The sequence below is a fragment of the Drosophila grimshawi genome, unplaced genomic scaffold, assembly GCF_018153295.1.
Source record: "Drosophila grimshawi isolate 15287-2541.00 unplaced genomic scaffold, ASM1815329v1 contig_1377, whole genome shotgun sequence".
NCBI lineage: Eukaryota > Metazoa > Arthropoda > Insecta > Diptera > Drosophilidae > Drosophila > Drosophila grimshawi.
The window spans coordinates 19,941,694-19,960,169 of record NW_025062900.1 but is presented as its reverse complement, the minus strand read 5'-3'; the positions used below and the strand labels follow the sequence as shown (position 1 = coordinate 19,960,169).

The following is an 18,476-nucleotide window of genomic DNA, read 5'->3' as shown; positions in this document are numbered from 1 at the left end:
CACTAAAAGAAATTCATTAAAATGAGTAGATTGAGAGCTTGGATTACGAGGATTTTTCCAGTATTAATAATCGTTACAATTGTAAGTAATTTATAATTTTTTTTATTTATTTATTTATTTTTTGTTTCGAAGGAATAAAAAATTAGGCTTAGTGTAGATTTGTTGGTATATCTAAACCTAAAAAATACATATGTATATACAGATAAAACAGTGTTTACTTTAAATAGTCTTGTTTCTTTTGTTGTGCACTTTGCTTTGGTTCAGAATTTGAAAATCAAAATTTCTGAACTTATATATATATTTTGGAAAATGCCCAATTATTATGTTAGTACGGTAATACAATACATACAAGTACGATACAATATTAGCAACTGACCTAGTTTAAATAATTAATTACTTATAGCACATCTGTGTTTGTAGAAGCTATAATTATATTGTACTAAATTCTGTAAAAATATATTTAAATCATTTATACAACAAAACGATCGGTTATACAAAACTGGTAGCAATATAAATGCCAAATAAAAGCAACAATAATAATACGAATAAATGCTAATAGGGGGATAGGATAAATGCAAATTAGCAATTATTTTTATCTTCGTTTTACACATCAGTAACATTTACACATTTTATTTATTTTATTGATGGCAGCTGAGCAGATTAACTAAATATTGCATATTATTTATTTTAAATGGTAGTTTTGCATTGACTTTATAATAACGTAAACAATATATGTGTCTAAGTCTGAATTCACGTTTTTCTTACATATATAAATATAAGTATGTTTAAATAGCTAAATTATATATTTATATATGTATAAATATATTTAGATGTATGTCTTTTTTTTAATTTAAGAAAGTAAGAAAGTCATTATAGATAGCTTAGTTTACATACATCAATTTGGTACGTACGTAAGTATAAAAGCAGTAGGTCAAAAGTATACACAGGTTTATGTACATGAATTAAAGTTGTAATTTTATAGCTGTAATCCTTTTGCATATTTGCTCGGATAAATTATGTTTGTTTTCCATATGTATTATTATTATAATTTCTGTAATTTCTGTTGTCATTTAATTTTAATAAATACATTGTATGTATATATATTAAGTGTAATATTTAAATGTAGTTGTCATTATTAAAAAATAGTTAAAAAGATTACATAATGTATTTATATACTTATAGCTATTGGAAATTTGTTGCGGATTGTTTAAACAGTAACATTAATGATTAGAAAAAATAGCATTTATAAGTACGAAATATCTAAATCTTATATGCGCGTTATGTTGATTGCATCTGTTATTGATTCCCTTCTTAGAAGTTGTTTTGTATCATTTTCTATCTCAATTGGCGATATACCCGTACTATGATCATTTAAATAAGGAGTGTCTTCCTCCACAATTTTCTCGAGTAGAATATCGCCTGAATTATTTGGACCTGGGAGTTGTTGTATTTTTATGTATTGTATGTAGTTTTAAGGTATTGCCGAAGTGGATCCATGAGATTGTATCTTACCATTACGACCGACGATCTGACCATTCGAAATGCTCTCCGCCGAGCCACAATGAACGACGGCAACATCCGTGGGCGAGGCTGATCCAGAACCGGAGCCGTTACGTCCGTTTTTTTGCAATGCAACTGCTTTGCGAGCATGTCGTGTGGTTAACACTCCAGTTTCTACATCTCGCTCAAGACGATGGCCTTCAAATCATAATATATATATGAAGCATATTATATTCATACATATAAATATTCGTTACCTGAACGCGATCTGGTTAACTGCCGTTGAACATAGTCTTCGAGATCCTCTTCCTCCTTTCGGCTTATCAAACAGTTCAATACCAATAAAAATAAGCCCAATCCAAACGAAAAGAGGCCAGTGCATGTCACCTCATTCCACCACGCCGAGCTAGAGCCTATTCAAAATCGTATTAATATATAATATGGGTTTTTATTTAAGTGATCTTACTAAATACATTCCAGGACATAGCTTCATCCGGAATGATACCAGCACCACATAAAAAAATTCCAAATACAATGAAAACAATGCCAATGTGGAGCATTCCAATACTTGTTACGACCTGTAAAAAAATAAGAATATATTCATATCGATCAAGAGAGACCTATTTATGTATGTATAATTAACCTGGCTGTCTAACATTCCGGGTCCTGCCTTGACCGCATGGTGCGGATGATGATATTTACGTCTTACCGATCCACTGGGCGAATGAAAAGTTTCCCCGCTCTCCGAGCTCTGAGTACTATAACGTCTCTCTCTGGCTCTCTTCTGCTCATCGCGACGCTTTCGCTGGCGCTTAATCGCCATTGCTGAGTGTATGCCCACGGAATGCATATTTAAACCTTTATAAATAAATGAAATTTTGATTATAAAAAAGTGTAAAAAAGTTATGCTCAAATTTGCTTACTGCTGTTTAAACAGATTTGCACAGCTTATTCTCAAAATTTGAAAAATATCAGCAAAACGCAGCACAGCTGCTAAATTTATTATAGTTTTATTGTCAAATATTCCTGTAAAAAGTTTTGCACACTAAAATGTAAGCAGGACAGCATTTTCTCATCTGCTCTAATTTCTTAACGTAGACACAAGCTTTGAATAATAATAAAAAACTAAGGCGGCCCTTAGATTTATTTTTTTCATTGCGACTATAACTTCGAAGTTTCTTATCCGATCTCTGTGAAAATTTTCCAGTTGATATAAACGGAGGTTGCCTACAAAATTAAGCAATCTTGTTAGGGGGTATGAGAGAATTTATATTCCAAATAGGAAGTCTGTAGCTCTTTGAGTCTCTAAGATTCGAGTGTTTATACAGACGTACGGATGGTCGGATAGACAGAAATGGCTATATCGACTCGTCTGTTGAGTCTGATCAAAAATATATACATCATGGGGTCGGAGACGCTTCCTTCTACTTGTAACAGACATTTGCACAAAATCCATACCTTATTTTACCCTTTATTCATGAGTAACGATTTTTTTCGCTCTCAACTCTGTCTGGAACAGTTATAAATTTCTCAGAGTGCGGTTGATAATCGATATTTATCGGTAGGTGTGGAATGTGTCAGTTGTCGGCGGAGAATGCCTGTTAATAATTATTTGCCAAACTTAATTATAAGGTGAATTATATTATTTTAATTATTTAGTACAGGGTATACGGCTAGCAAAATACACAATTAAAAACTGTAACCGTAACGTATAAATACATACACACACATACCGTGCTGCGTGATATTGCAGTAAAGTATGCTATGCTCTGTTCTCAAGCAAGTTAATATGCATGCACTTATTATGCATAACACGCACTTACATACATATACACAATATGTGTGTTGCTGTACCTGTATCTGTACCTGTGTACCTATCGCCATGCCAACATTTCAACAGGTTTACGGGATTTGACAATACAAACAAATATACATACTTACAGTATGTGCATTTGTGTGTGTATGTGTAAATACACACAAAAAAAAAACAACTGTTTTCACATATGTTAAGTGCTCTGTTCTCAGAAGCAACCCCTAAATTGATATTTTCATCTGAATGTAGGTTGGATACTTACATACATACATACATTACACATACATACATAAATAATAACAAATATTTACAGATGCAACTTGCATGTGTATTTTGCATTAGATACACACATATGCATATTTAAAAAATACTTATACATATGCATGTATGTATGTGTATGTATTTATAGCATACATATTGTTCTCATTGTTACTCACCTTTGTTTGTATGTATAAGTGTGTAATGACTTTCTGTTTAATCCGGTTTAATCGTTAATCCACATTAAGCGAATAATATTCGATTATTCATAAGACGACTTAATTCATTATTAGCACTATTAATATAAAAAACATAAGGAACATATTACAATATATGGATGGATAAACACATATGCAAATGTATGTGTGTGTATTTATGTGTGTATTTACCAACAAGGTAAATAAACACAGAAAAAGAAAGAATACAAATACATATGCATATAAATTTTGCACTCATTACTTTAAACTATATCAATATCGATTTTTATAGTTCTCATAGTAGTGTTCCATTTTTATTATTTAAAATACTTATTCTAAAATTTTCTTTTATTTTCATTTACACTTTTTTAGGATGTATTCTTCATTTGTTTAAACTGCAGTATGTAACTTTTGTTTGTGGGATAAAACGCAGTTTTCTTGTTGGTCAACCCAAATATATATAATTTTTTTTTATTTTTTATTTACACCAGCGGAGAAATCAGCCTGTGGGAAATACTGCACTTTGCACTACTGTCGTAAAATTCGTATCACGCACAGGAATCGTATTCCTTTGAAATTCATCTGCGAGAAAGGGAGCGAAAGCTCTACAAAAAGCATTCGAGCGCAGCGGAATAACACCGGTTTAACAGACTGTTAGCTTTTGCATTCATTCGGAACATATGCAAATTGATACATCAGCCAAAATATATTTATTTAAATGCAACTTCAATTATTTAAAACATAAAAAATATACAGTGTGTGCAAATAAAGGAAAATATATATATAAGTTAACTAACTTAATGTAGATAATCGGCGCAATTAACAGCACTGTTAAGGGTCAGGACGATTTTATCGAAAGCTTTAAGCTTCTCCATATGCATTTTATGCGCCTTGGAATTTGTGCTTTTGTACTTAACGCCATCTATTAACTTGGAGCAGACATACGACAACCAAAGCACATTCGTCCTTGGCGAATACGCCGACCAATTGTTTCTATAAAGAATATATATTCAAAACAAGAAACATTTTTAAGATGGCTTACTTGACTCACTGGAGTTCATCGCGCATCAGGCGATAAATGTCATATTGATAGTCGCCAGTGGCCGCAAATAGCTCCTCATCGGTGGAGAGATCATTATAATGGCAACAGTCGTCAACCGTTATCCTTGATAACGTATAGTCAATGATTGTTGTCCGAATTCCTTTTGTTGCCACTAATAAATCCCTGCCACAGAGTTTATATGCAATTTTCCTCTCATCTGTTTTCTCAATAAGTATGTTGCCCCAATGCAAATCACGATGCTCAAATTGAAATGCTTCCTCGCCAACGGCCAGCGTTAATATAATCTAATATAAACAAAATAAAGTTGTTCATTGCTTATTTAATTTAGTTAAATAATTTACCTGTTGTAGTGCATAATAGGACTGCTCAGCATTTAAAAATAAAAATGACGACATATCTTCGCCAGCGAATTTTAACTCCAATACAATAAATAGCTGGTTATCGTTAAACATGTCCGGATGATCGTTCTCCGACTCCTTTTCATCGTCATAGTCCTCCCACAGTTTTATTAAATGTTTCGGATACTTTCCCTTCACTAAGCATGCCTGCAAACAATGGATATATTATTAATTTATTTAAAGTCAGTAAAAAAAAATGGATTAAATTAAATTAATGCAAAATGGTTCCACATTTGTTGCATGGATTGGGGAAATCTAGAAAAAACCGAATCTATTATAAAATTTAAACTTACATTGTAAATGTCGACAAATCCGGTTGTTGAATTAGTTGGATTCAAGCGCAGATTGCTCATCTCTTTAGAAATTATAATTTCCGGCAATATTTGCTCAAATGTCTTTTGCGCTTCACCATTGACCAAAGCAGCACCCTCAATTGGGAGCACTTTGAGAACCACAGTGTTTTTAGTACATTTCTTTGGCGTATATTTAAATACCTCACCGTAGACGCCTTCGCCGATCTTGCAAGTGTCGATCATTTTAGATAATCCATAGGCTGAGCTAAATTTATATGGTCTGGACTGAGCACAATACTTGAGCACTTCTTGCTCGTGACTTAATGGTAATTTCGGTTCCAAGCTATTCTTTATATGCACCGATTTTCTTTGAGTCACATGATTAAGGATTAAGCCTTCTGCTGTTCCAGCTCGCGTTGTCAATTGTTTCTTTGGACTCAAGCTGCGAGGCGCGTCATTATTGTGGGTGCGGCGCCAGGTGATTAAGGGTTTTCTCCATTTGCCCGGTTGTAGGACGAGCGAAGATCTCACTTCCTTGGGCAATATCCTGAAGCCGTCCAAAGCGATATCCGTATCATTGGTATTTTCCAGGCTGAATGAGTTCACTTCGAAGCAGACGTGTTTTGGTCTTCGCGGTTGCTCTTTTTCTAAACAAATATTTAAAATAATTATTCAATTAATCCAGTTGATTTCTTTTGTTTTACCAATGTCATCCAGTTTGTGATTGTCGTCAATTGGTTTTAGTCCATCGATTTTCATGCCAGTAATGGGGGATAATGCACAATGGAACAAATTGGAGTGGAGAAGTTTGGTGCAAGGTGTCGAAATCACATCGCTTCTTTTCTTTTTAGTTGGATTTAAATCTTGGGGAACAGCCAACAAATTTGGGTTTGGCATGGAGCATTCGATGGCGCTTAACATATTTGGATCGGTATTCTCGACACTGGAATCAATATTAAACGATGCTCGCACATCCCTCTTAATTACGTTCAGGTCGCGTAGCTGCCTATAAATTGTTTCAATTAAAGACGGCAATTTATTGTTTACAAATTGACTTACGGCCTTTGATCCAATAGTTTATCGAATGAGTCTTTCCAGGCGTCGTCTGGTAGAGTATTGTCCATTTTGTCAGTATTGGTATTATCATTTATTGCGCTTGCCCGATGTTATTATACAAATATAATTAAATGTTTTCTTGTTACAAATTGAAATTAAACTCAGACTTTAAATTCAGATCTGCTAAGAACACAACGCTGTTGTTCAAAATGATGCTCTGTTAACGCAAAAAAGGCGCCTACGACGCATTTTAGAGTCCTGTTAAGTCATAGCTGAGCGATAAGTATCGATATGTTATGCAGAAGGGCAGTACGCTGGAAAAATAAAAATGTTTTAAGCGCACTATTCATTAATGTTTTATTTTACCAAATAGTTAGGTGCAATGATATAGAAAAGCGTAGCATCTCGGTAATAATGTGCTAATATCGAGTGGTTTGAAAAACGCTACAGTATAAAGCGTAAAATATCGTGCTTATTAATCTATCTATTGTGCCCTGATTGTGCATTTGCATCCGCTGTTCTTTGTTAACAATTCAAACTTCAGGCAAATATTTAAAATAGGTTTTAAGCTTATGACAGAAAAAATTTAGTCAGCAAGGTTTTTTTAATGTTAAGTTTTCTTTGGATGCATGAAAAATATTTCGAAATAAAGTGTATATTATCGTCGAAAAGCCGAGGTAAGTTGTTCTTTCTTGTATTAAATATGATCCTTTGAAGAATTGCAGAGGTTTCCCTTTTAAATGTTGCGTTTTCGGCAGATTTTTATTGTCAGTCAATGTAAACAACAATTCTCCAATTACAAAATAAATGCAAGTGAATAGCAAATTATATAAAATTATATGAACATAGCCGCACTTATGCAAAACGGTGGTTTTGATTCCTAATTAAAAAAATGATAATACAATTAAGATTATAATGAAAGTGTTGCCAACAAATTTGCAGTTTGAGCAACTTTTGGTTACAAGCATTGACATAATTGCATACATATAATAAAATCCATAAATATATATATGTATATATATATATATATATATATATATATATGTATATATGTTTATATGTTTATCGTAACAAAATTTGTGGAATATGCATAGTATGCTTTTTGGTATTTGCGACGCACGGTGCTGTTTAAGGTAACCGACTGCTTATTCCTCTGTTTCCAGTCTCTAATTGATTTTGGAGTTAATGAGTCTAAAGCTGTGAATATTAGTGAGGGAATTTTAAAGGATGATTAAACTGCTATTATTATTATATTTTTTTTTGTGTGGTCGGCGTGACTGGGATACCTAACTGTTGATTTGTAAGGGAGGATTCTCAAATTTGGTAATTCTTAAAATTTTATGATAGTTTAAGTTTATCAGATGGTCATTGCAAAACGGAAAAGAATGGGCCATATACCCTTTTTTTTGGTGATTTATGAACAGAGTATAATTAAATTTTGTCGATTTCTACAGAATTTGGAAGAGCGGCATTATGCTCACAGTCGTCGCAGAAGTGCGACATTTCTTGGCCAGGAGAAAAGAAACTCTTCTTTTCGCGACCGGTGCTGGTGGTGGTGCTACTAATGAGGTTCTACTGTTGCGGCTGAGTGCATGAAACTTGAATTTGTTTCGCAGAGCAACTTCATTATGTGCATTGTTTTCTGAACGTACAGTTTCAGTTAATTATGAAACTTCAATCGGATCGGTCAACATCTTAAATACAAAGACAAGTTGGCGACGCCATTTATCAATTGGAATAAAGTGTAATATCATTAATAATTATTTGTTTAAGAAATATGTTATTTAAATCGAACTTTCCAAGTGAAAAATACAAAGCAGAAAAAGTGTTAAAAATTGAGTTTTTGGTGTGTTAATTAATTGTTTAAATTCAAAGAGAAATGAATAGAATTTATAAACTATTATATTTATATTTGTTGTCAGCGCTTAACAATAAGTAACGGCGAAAATAAAATCACCACATATATTAATACATATACGAATATATTTATATTAATGCGTGGAACATAATCATCACATAAATTGTTTTGAATAATTCCTATAAAAATGAAAATAACAAAATAAACACAGCAAAAATAATATAAAATCTGATTAACAAAAGCATCGGACGACGCCTTTTAAAGTTAATACTTATATTTTGTGTGTAAACACAAATATAACAAATGAGAACGTTGGCTGCACCGCATAACCGACTGTATACTACTCTGCGCCAAGTTCAAGAAAAGTTGACAACAGGTGGAAAGACAACTGTTTGAATTTATTGTAAAAAGACTTCTTTAAAACGATGCCAATGACCCTAATAGTGTAAAGTGATGAGGATTTGGTGTGCATATAATGCATGTGTCATCAAAAATTGAGTTTATATACTCGTGTTCCATTCGAAAAACAGAGTATAAATAGACAAAGTGTTTCGCATAAGCGTTTGGTCGAGCATTATTTTAAGAACGCATCCGTGGGCGTTGATCAGCTGAAACTAAAACTGAATCTTGGAATTTATTTGCAGATCTTCAGTGTTTTCCATCAGAATTAATTTTATTTTTCCTGCATGAGCTTGCTAAACCCACTGAGTATAATCTTTAAAATACTGCGCTGTTAGAACTAATGCTCAAACGATATTCTGATTAGGATTCGAAATTCAAATTTAATTTGCATGCATTGAAAATGAACCAAGATCTTGTTAAGATCAAGATTTCTTATATACTCATTTTTGAGTCAATTTTGCTCAATTTTCACTAATTTATCATGACAAACAAGTGACACTTATGTGCATAGTTTTTTGGTTATCAGTTTGATTAACTTATTGAGCACTAATTTTTGAAACGGACTAAAATTGCTAAAAAAAAAATTGAAATAAATTGAAATTAAAATATTTGTCTTAAGCAAAACCGTATAATCTACTATATCAGTTGATAATAAGTTGGAAAAATCAATTCGATTGAGTTATGCTTAATCAAATTTATTATTGCTGAAAGATGTAATAAAATATGCTTGTATTTATTTGGCTTACTTTACTTTGAGGTTACCCAGCTAAATCAGATATAATCAGGTACGGACAATAGATTGTGTCGCCTTAGCCAGAAGAAGATTCAGTCCTCATAGTTATAGTTTCAGAGTGGGTCACAATATTAGGTCCCCCAATAATAATACTTCAAAGTGACTGGCTGACAAAAACTAATCAAAACTAATATTATTTACTAGCACACTGCTTTAAAAATAAATAAATTATGATAAAATATATATAAATATATATATATATATACTAAACTATATACTATATATATACATATATGCATAGCGCTTAAAGTTCGAAACATGAAACCTTGAATATATAATCTATACTTATAGTCGCATCAGACAAAGTGTTAATTTTGTAAACACATTTCCCGCTCACAATCCGTAAAACTGGAAAATCTCCATATACCCTAACTAATTTTAATAGCATTTTGCGAATTTTAACATTCTATTTTTCTCCACAGTATGGAAATTGTTGGGGCAAACGTAAAACTGAAAATGTCAGAAATGGCATTAAGTCGAAAATGGACGGTTCTCAAATATGTCGTTTTTCTGGCTTACTTCTTGTTGATTCTCCCTGGCTACAGCGAATCATCTTATCAATGCATTCAAACAAATGGTAAGTGTAAATTTGATGAGCAGATGAAAGCTGAAACTTTTCCAAATGTTGCTGATCTGCAGAATTGTTGTCACATATACAAATTTGTAGAGGCAATATAATCTTTTTGTCAGCTCTCGAGTGCAAAGATCTGAGAATAAAGATAAAACTCTGTTCGATATGAACAGACAAACATACCCATCCATAATTATTCATAATGATAATGGTTTTTCGTTTTGTTTTTTTTCAGAGAATTTTTCATTTGAGGCACCCACGAGTGGTTTTGGCATTGGGCTGCAAGTAACAAATAGATCGTTGCATCAGGTGATGACACGAATATTTTATATGTTCTTGAAAGATGTTCTACATTATCGAGATATTCGAATCATTCCAATACATTATACAAACTCGTCCGATCCACATAATCCCTGGTACACCTTGGACTATGTGAGGTAAATAATAATATTTAATAATTGTTATATGCATACTTATGATTATTTCTTTGTTGTAGGACCTACAATGGTTTTCACAACATTAGCATGATCAATTTGGAAGTTTGGATGCCTTACAGCGTGTACAGAGAGCCGCCTGCAAACATATTGAATGCGGGTGCCTCCATAACACCCGGTCGATTCAGTTGGTTCGTACCAAAAGCACAGATTTCAACAGATGCCAGCAACTGCAGTTTGCACTATGATGTTTTCAAAGATATTCACAATATACACTATGATCTGTACGTCTTGGAAGATAATCTTATGGATGTGTTAAGGAACAGAAGGTTTGTAGAATAAATACTCAACTCAGTTTTTATAAAATGAATTCCAAATTGTGTCAAATCCTTCCGTCTGTTTGCAATGAGCCAATTAATAATATAAGTTCAAATTTGGTTTGTAAATTCTCGTTTACCGTACAAATCTATTTTCTATCGATACAATAATATTTAGAATAAAAGCCACTATTTTGTATAGGTTTTCCAATTAAGTATTAAACATACATTGACATATTACTGCGAAAACTTCGCCAATATCAGAACAACTAAAATCGAACCTTTGCAGCACGATAATCAAAGCAAGCTTTGAGTAATAATAACTAATTAATTCAATATATTCAACCGCTCTGCTCAGGTTACCTCCTAGTCGAGCTCTTTCGACTAGAGCATTTTTGCTTATTTTATTTAATATATTTATTCATTACAGTGTTGAGGAATATATAAATCCAAACTGTGTTAATGTGAAATGTGCTACGCTTATAGCCGAGTTCCGGAACGATTCACATTTTGTTGTAAATCAGCTAAAGGAGAGCTTTGTAAATGTAATTTGGTTGGGCACCGAATTTCGAAGCACAATCCAGGAATTTGTTGCATTTTATCAGACATCTTATGCACGTGGTCAGAAAAGATTTATAGTCTTGCATTGGCTACCATCGGAAATAATTGATGGTGACATCAAGTTCACACAAATCACATTGCCGCGATGCGAGGACTATCAATATTTGCAAAACACCAATTGCAGATATGAACTAACTCCGATACTCAAATACTATACGATTAGCTTGGCCAATGATAAGCGATTGATTTATGCGCTTCGAAAATTCTTCATAACTGACGAGGACATTGAGTACATTCAGAGGGAGTTGAGTATTCAAAGGAAGCACTCAAGCGATCCATATGATAAAGTTGCTTGCAATTGGTTACTGAACAACAGGAGAACATACAGCAAATGGATATTACCGAATACGGTACAAACTTTATCGATCGGTGGCATATTTCCCATCAATATCACAGATCGTGGACATTTGAATATTATTGGTGCTGCCCAGAAAGCCGTTGTGGCAATCAACAAAGATCCAACCATATTACCAGACTACAATTTGGAAATAATGCTTAACGATGGCCAGTGCAAATCAGATCTGGTCATGAAGGCGTTCATACACTACTTCAATGTACCAAATATGCTGGGTGTTTTGGGACCGGGTTGCAGTGAGACCGTTGAGCCCATTGCCGGAATTTCGAAACATTTAAATATGATGGCAATTTCCTACTCGGCTGAGGGTTCCTCATTTGTGGATCGCAAGGCATATCCGTATTTCTTTCGCACCATTGGATCGAACAGCGTTTATGTGGATGTGTATATGAGGATAATGCAACAACTTGGTTGGAGTCGTGTCTCAACCTTGACGGAGGATAGCCAGCAATATACAGAGTATATGTCGCGTATGGAGACCAAGTTGAGATCACATAATTTCACTTTGGCATTTAGTCGCAAGTTTCCGAGTGATGTTACAGCTGAGGATATGCGGGAGGTTTGTCTGCTCATTCTAATAATTGTATAATGTACATATTAAATTATATATGTATTTATATCGCTTAGCACCTGGGCCAATTGAAAGCAGCTCACTCTAAGATCATCATAGCGGAACTTCATAGCGATAATGCTGCTGTTGCCATCTGTGAAGCCATCAACTTGGGTGTAAGTCTCTTTTATTTGTTTGTGGTAGTAATTCTTAAATTATATATTTAATATTATTGTACTGTGATACTGATGTTATAAGAGAAAGTCAGGCAGGGTGTTAAAACTGGAGTTCTACGATAATTGCAAATCGATAAAACCGCTTATATCCCACAATTTTTGAGATAGATTTACCAAACTTGAACCTTTTTAAATAATTATTTTATTTTAATATTTTATATTTGTTTTTATTAAAACACTTGACATGGATCCAACGTAAAATATATTTGTTATAATAAAAAAAACGTTTTCAAACAATAAATAATTTTAACAAATATTTTACATTTTCAAGTTGAATTACTTAATTTGCCTAATTTTTCGAAATGATACAAGTTTGTAGTTATCATTTCATGGCTTAGTTTTTCGAAATATTCATTAAATTCAATATCTAAATGAAATATTAAATAACTTATTTTATTTTAGATGACACACAGACAAGATTACATTTGGTTTTTACCAGCATGGCTCTCCAAGGACTTTCAAATGTGGCAGCAAAAAGTGAAAAACAAATGCGCTGCCAAACAGTTAGAAAACGTAAGTTTTTCAAGATTAAAATTGAAAATTGAAAAATGTAGATAGATTATTTAAGTGCTTGATATTTTTCGTATCCATTGTAGGCCATCGAAGGACACTTTAGTATAAGGCACACGCCCTTTGGCCAACCAAATGCCAAAATGCAAGAGGGCAAATCTATAAATTCCTGGCTAACCACATATGGCCAAGAATACGAAACGTTTTCGAATTATGTGGGATTTGTTTACGATGCCGTTTGGACCTATGCGATAGCTGCACATAAATTGCTGCAGAACAACACATATGCCGTGCACAATTTGAGGTCCAAGGAGGTTGTAAATCAATTCGCCCAATTTATTTGGGCAACCGATTTTGATGGGCTGTCGGGCAAGGTGCGTTTTGGCCATGGCGAATTTGGCGGATCACGGATTATCGATCTGGATATCTTGCAATGGACAAATGGATCTTATGCCAAAGTTGGCACATTTCAACCTCATGTTCGGGCTAATGGTTCCGATGTCCATATATGTGGTGGCAATTTGTCGTTCAGTGCCAGGGATGTGTTCCATGGTCGGATACCAGAGGATGGCAGATACGACTGTCGATTCTCGGGACTGGCTCGTCTTCTTTGTGTCGATTGCGATATTGCCTCGATGATCTTCAGCGTGTTGATGTGTTTGCTGGCGATCATGGCCATGTCGCTGATATCATTCTATTTTTGGAAACAACGCTATGATCGCAAAGTGAGACAATCGGTGCAGATAATGAAAATGTTTGGCATTGATTTGATATCGCCATCGCGTAATAAAATCAACACCCTGGACAAATGGGAAGTGCCCAGGGAGAATGTGGTCGTCAATCGAAGATTGGGCGAAGGTGCCTTCGGCACTGTTTATGGCGGTGAGGCAAAATTCAATTCGGACGATTGGACAGCTGTGGCTGTTAAGACCCTCAAGTCTGGTGGCTCGACGGAGGATCGCTTGGATTTCTTGGCCGAGGCCGAGGCAATGAAGAAATTCAATCACAAGAACATTATAAAACTTTTGGGCGTCTGCCTGCAAAAGGAGCCCATCTACACAATCATGCAGTTCATGCTGTATGGCGATTTGAAGACCTATCTGCTGGCGCGCAGAAACATGGTCAACGAGAAGATCACCGATGAATCGGATATATCATCCAAGCGCCTGACCATGTACGCCATGGACGTGGCCCGGGGCTTGGCCTATCTGGCGGAACAGAAATATGTGCATCGCGATATCGCGTGCAGGAATTGTTTGGTTGACTCACAGCGTATGGTGAAGATTGCTGACTTTGGCATGGCTCGTCCCACATTCGAGAGCGATTATTATTGCTTCAATCGGAAGGGGGTTCGTAAATTGTTCCCAGTGCGCTGGATGCCGCCGGAAACGTTGTCGCTGGGTTTATTTACATCTGCATCGGATATTTGGTCATTTGGTGTTGTACTCTTTGAGGTTATCACATTCGGCTCGTATCCGTATCAGGGCATGACCAATAATCAAGTTCTGGATTTTGTTAAAAACGGAAATACGTTGCAAATTCCGAATGGTGTCAAGCCACAGTTGGAGGGTCTGCTGAAGGCATGCTGGAGTCAGGATGCCAGCAAGCGACCCACTGCCCTCGAAGTCATCGATTATATATCAAATTATCCGCGACTGCTGACTCCATGCCTTGACCTGCCCGGCACGGCTGTCCAGCTGCCAGAGTCGGACGATGAAATGGAGCTGTTGCCAAATGCTCGTTTGTCTTCTCCACGACTCCATGACTCCAATTTGGACATATTGGCCAAGACAAACAGTGCTGGCAATATGCAGAAATTCGATATCATCGGTGATGGCAATCTGTCAGAATTATTGGCAACCGATGATTCGGGCACTGTGAGCATGCCACACGATTCGTTTTCCTCAACTACACCGGACGGATACAGCATAATGGCTCCACTTTTGAGCTACAGCAAAAAGGATGTTAATTCAAACCCGGAAAATTAATATATAAACATTGAATGCATTTAATATGCATACGATATGCATGCATATTTTTATTAATCGAGACTCGGAAAGATTTTATTTAAATAGTTGTTACAAAAAAAAAAAGAAAGTAAACCTAAGTTTTAAGAAAAAAGCGAGCAATCCAAATTTTAAATTGATGAGAAATAAAAAATGTGCACGAACAGTTCTGAAAGTGATATTTTAAGAAAACTATTTTAAGATAAGCAACAATTATACATACAAACTTAAAAACGTATATAAGCTGACTTGTATAGAATGTGAAAAGTTTCTTATGAAGGTTTTTATGTGAATTAAAGCAACAACAAAAATGTTTCAAATACAATTTGACAATATTTAAAATTTTTTTAATTCTGATTTCTTATCGATTCTTTGAATGGGAACTTTACTTTATAATAGTCAGATGCTGATTATTATTCTATTTTTGCTTAGAAAATTTGAAGAGACAAATATAACACAAAAAGCTGGTGAGCTTGGAGATAATACAAATTTAATAAGTAAAGAAAGTTCCTTGGCAAATTTGTTCGCGTTAAGGATATAATACAAAAGAAAATTCCCTTCGAAAATAACAAGCGATGCGTTTGTCAACTAACTGTCTAAGTATGTGTGCATATATATATATATATATATACATATATACATCTGTGTAAATGTGCGACATTTGCTGCTTTTTGGTATTTAAAAAAAGATTTTATATGCGAGTCGAGTGAGTGAGGCATAAAAAATTAGAATGATATTGCGACGACTAAACAATTAAACATCCCCATATACACAATTGTATATATATGTATATATATATAGATATTATGACTGTGACTGTATATATTTAAACACTCACACACATATTGTAAATCTGTGAATTAAGAAACAATCATAATAATCGCACTCAGTGCACGTAATTATGAAATCCACATCAAGCCATAAGAAAGAGAGACAAAGAAGCGGGAGAGAGTGAGTGAGAGAGATAGGTAGAGGGGAAGGTTGGGCCTAGGCTAAAGCTCTAGCCGTAAGCTGCATGGCGAAAGGGACACCCCTCATCCAGCACGCCACCCGCTCCATGCTCCGCACACCCATTCCATTGTCTCCAGTTAGCGCCATGGCTGCTGCAGCAATTGCTGTGGAAAGTGCACAACGACATTATGTTGCGCTCTACCGCGCTAATGCAATGGTCTATCAGCAGCGTCCAGAGCAAGCGTATAACAGTACAGAGACCGAGTCAGGGACAGGCAGAGACATGAGAGACAGAGAGACAGAGACAGAGAGCGGCAGAGAATAAAGGGAAAAGGGACCCAGTTGAATGCGACAACCGCGTTGCGATGCAATTCCAAAGTCATCATTAGTTGTGCTAATGCACCGGCGCTCGGGGTAGGGTGTTGCATGCATTGCAGCAGGAGGGTGTTATCGCGGTAGCTGCTGCTGCTGCTGTTGCTGCTCTTGCCACACTCTGCCGACAGCAGACAGCAAAATTGTGTCTGTCTAACTGTCTGTGTGTCTGTCAGCTGCAATTGGAAACCAAACGGATGAAATTGTTTCATGTTACACAATAAAAATTCTATATATGAAACCAAAACAATGGCCTAGTAAATAAATGCGGCAACGTTGAGCGTTGACTCGAAATAAAAATATTTATAGCATACAAACACACACACACACACACACATGCATATGTTAATATTAGTGCATTATGTTTGTTTATATTTTATTAAATGCACAGTGGTTATTACTCATTACTGCATTATGTTGGATAAGCAGAATATATAATTTGGACTCTTTTTTATTTTCACTTGCTTGTAATAAATCAGTTAACAAGTTTTAACAGCTTGCATTTCAATACTGACGTAAATATACAAATGTTTCAAGGAAAGTAGGTTAAACACCTCACAAATATTTTTTAAGACGTTTGAAAAAACACAAATTTGCATTCCACACTTTGTTTTTAATTTTCCGATAATTAGGCAGAATTCTTCAAAGTCCTTAAAAACGGCACCAATAATTTGCATTTTCATTTATTGTTTTCCGTTTCGAATATCGAACTGGTATCAAAAATGTTTGTTTTTGGAAACTTTTAATAGCTTCGAGCTGTTGTTTGCTGGTGGGTTAGTTGTGCTCGTACAAGTGTGATTCCAATTACTTTCACCCAATGGTCTGTTGCCCCTTCTCTTTAGTAATGTGGGTTGGCTGAGTTTAGTCGCAGGCCAGACTGCATCCTTGGCTGCAGCAATCAGACCGATGTCTATGGGTGGCCCAGCTGCTGTTGCCAGGATTCACCAAAAAGAAAAAAATCAAACAAAAAAAAGGCTATGGCCGTTAAAGTGACAATACGCACTTGCCCATCATACAATGGGGCATTTGTAAGATTTTGCTAGCAGAATTTCTTATTTGGATTCTTTGCGCAAAAATCATAGGGTTTTTTTTTACACCTATCAATCTGTCGTTATGTAAACAATATATAAAATATATAACATTTACTTCGAAATGTGTAAGTAACTCAGAAGTTATGGCTTCTGCACTTAACTTGGAATAGAATGTTTTAAGGATGCGCTACTTAAGTAAAATCCAGCATACAATTTATTCGTAAGACGAGCATTTTAATGAAGCTTTTCTTTATATCTAGAGGATGACTGCTTTATACTTTGTGAAAAGGTAATTTTATGAACAATAATATCATATATAATTCCCACAGGTTTCATACATAAAATATACAAATTAAGAGTGATTTGGGGTGCACTAGTAAAATCATTTAAGATTCTTGTCAACAGTTTAAAAAAAATCAAAAAAACACAACTTATTTCATGTTTGCTAGGAACTCTCTTCACATTATTAGTATCTTAGGCATCTGGGCGAATTTATATTTAATAATAATTTTAACTTTGCCAAGGGGAAACTTTATCATATTTATATTTGAGGGGATAATATAATTAAATTATGAATGAGCCCAAATAATAATAAATGAACAGAATATGTTACCTTAAAATTGATCTTCATTATAGAAGAAAATAACAGTTAATAGCAGAAAACACTTGTAAGAAATATTGGTCTGCCTGTATGTAATGTATTGTTGGTACAATAAATTAAGGAACTTTAAGGGTTCGTTCAACATTGAGCTGAAAAATTTCATTATCGAATTTTGGTATACCCTAAATTTGGTATATATGTTAACTTTTATTCTTTTTTTATCGTTGCCAAATAATATAGCAAATTTAACCATAGTGAATGTACATATGTGTGTATGTGTGTATGTATTT

General features: G+C 34.6%; 3 protein-coding genes across 4 annotated transcripts; 1 reads left to right on the top strand and 2 right to left on the bottom strand.

The window, feature by feature from the left end:
* Positions 1-1,131: 1,131 nt before the first annotated feature.
* LOC116805705 lies at positions 1,132-4,261 on the bottom strand. The gene is made up of 7 exons (XM_032739435.1): positions 4,131-4,261; positions 3,751-3,866; positions 2,144-2,358; positions 1,967-2,078; positions 1,758-1,913; positions 1,513-1,698; positions 1,132-1,434 (listed from the first exon to the last, which is right to left on the bottom strand). Exons 3-7 carry the CDS (start codon positions 2,348-2,350, stop codon positions 1,268-1,270), a joined length of 828 nt encoding a protein of 275 aa, XP_032595326.1. The 5' UTR covers positions 2,351-2,358; positions 3,751-3,866; positions 4,131-4,261; the 3' UTR covers positions 1,132-1,267.
* Positions 4,262-4,526: 265 nt separating this feature from the next.
* LOC6567179 (serine/threonine-protein kinase haspin homolog) lies at positions 4,527-6,724 on the bottom strand. 2 transcript variants are annotated; one of them, XM_032739321.2, is made up of 7 exons: positions 6,582-6,724; positions 6,227-6,528; positions 5,729-6,169; positions 5,523-5,671; positions 5,173-5,376; positions 4,820-5,115; positions 4,527-4,761 (listed from the first exon to the last, which is right to left on the bottom strand). In XM_032739321.2, the coding sequence occupies exons 1-7, from the start codon at positions 6,644-6,646 to the stop codon at positions 4,566-4,568; spliced, it is 1,653 nt and encodes a 550-aa protein (XP_032595212.1). In that variant the 5' UTR covers positions 6,647-6,724; the 3' UTR covers positions 4,527-4,565. The 2 variants fall into 2 exon arrangements, with proteins under 2 accessions (XP_032595212.1, XP_032595211.1); XM_032739320.2 differs by having other exon boundaries at positions 5,523-6,169.
* A 1,379-nt stretch (positions 6,725-8,103) lies between these two features.
* On the top strand, positions 8,104-15,556 carry LOC6567180 (atrial natriuretic peptide receptor 1). Its single transcript, XM_032739556.1, has 8 exons — positions 8,104-8,320; positions 10,054-10,208; positions 10,438-10,639; positions 10,699-10,965; positions 11,384-12,488; positions 12,557-12,655; positions 13,118-13,228; positions 13,312-15,556. Exons 2-8 carry the CDS (start codon positions 10,055-10,057, stop codon positions 15,211-15,213), a joined length of 3,840 nt encoding a protein of 1,279 aa, XP_032595447.1. The 5' UTR covers positions 8,104-8,320; position 10,054; the 3' UTR covers positions 15,214-15,556.
* The last annotated feature ends 2,920 nt before the right edge of the window (positions 15,557-18,476 follow it).

Bases quoted from the DNA above. Each gene is read 5' to 3' on its own strand.
- LOC116805705 (XM_032739435.1), bottom strand. From the start codon at position 2,350: ATGCATTCCGTGGGCATACACTCAGCAATGGCGATTAAGCGCCAGCGA. The intron at 2,079-2,143 runs GTTAATTATACA...ATTTTTTTACAG, and splicing joins CCGGAATGTTAGACAGCCAG to GTCGTAACAAGTATTGGAAT. The intron at 1,914-1,966 runs GTAAGATCACTT...GATTTTGAATAG, and splicing joins TATGTCCTGGAATGTATTTA to GCTCTAGCTCGGCGTGGTGG.
- LOC6567179 (XM_032739320.2), bottom strand. From the start codon at position 6,646: ATGGACAATACTCTACCAGACGACGCCTGGAAAGACTCATTCGATAAA. The intron at 6,170-6,226 runs GTAAAACAAAAG...ATATTTGTTTAG, and splicing joins TCACAAACTGGATGACATTG to AAAAAGAGCAACCGCGAAGA. The intron at 4,762-4,819 runs GTGAGTCAAGTA...TATTCTTTATAG, and splicing joins CTGATGCGCGATGAACTCCA to AAACAATTGGTCGGCGTATT.
- LOC6567180 (XM_032739556.1), top strand. From the start codon at position 10,055: ATGGAAATTGTTGGGGCAAACGTAAAACTGAAAATGTCAGAAATGGCA. The intron at 10,209-10,437 runs GTAAGTGTAAAT...GTTTTTTTTCAG, and splicing joins TCAATGCATTCAAACAAATG to AGAATTTTTCATTTGAGGCA. The intron at 13,229-13,311 runs GTAAGTTTTTCA...TATCCATTGTAG, and splicing joins CTGCCAAACAGTTAGAAAAC to GCCATCGAAGGACACTTTAG.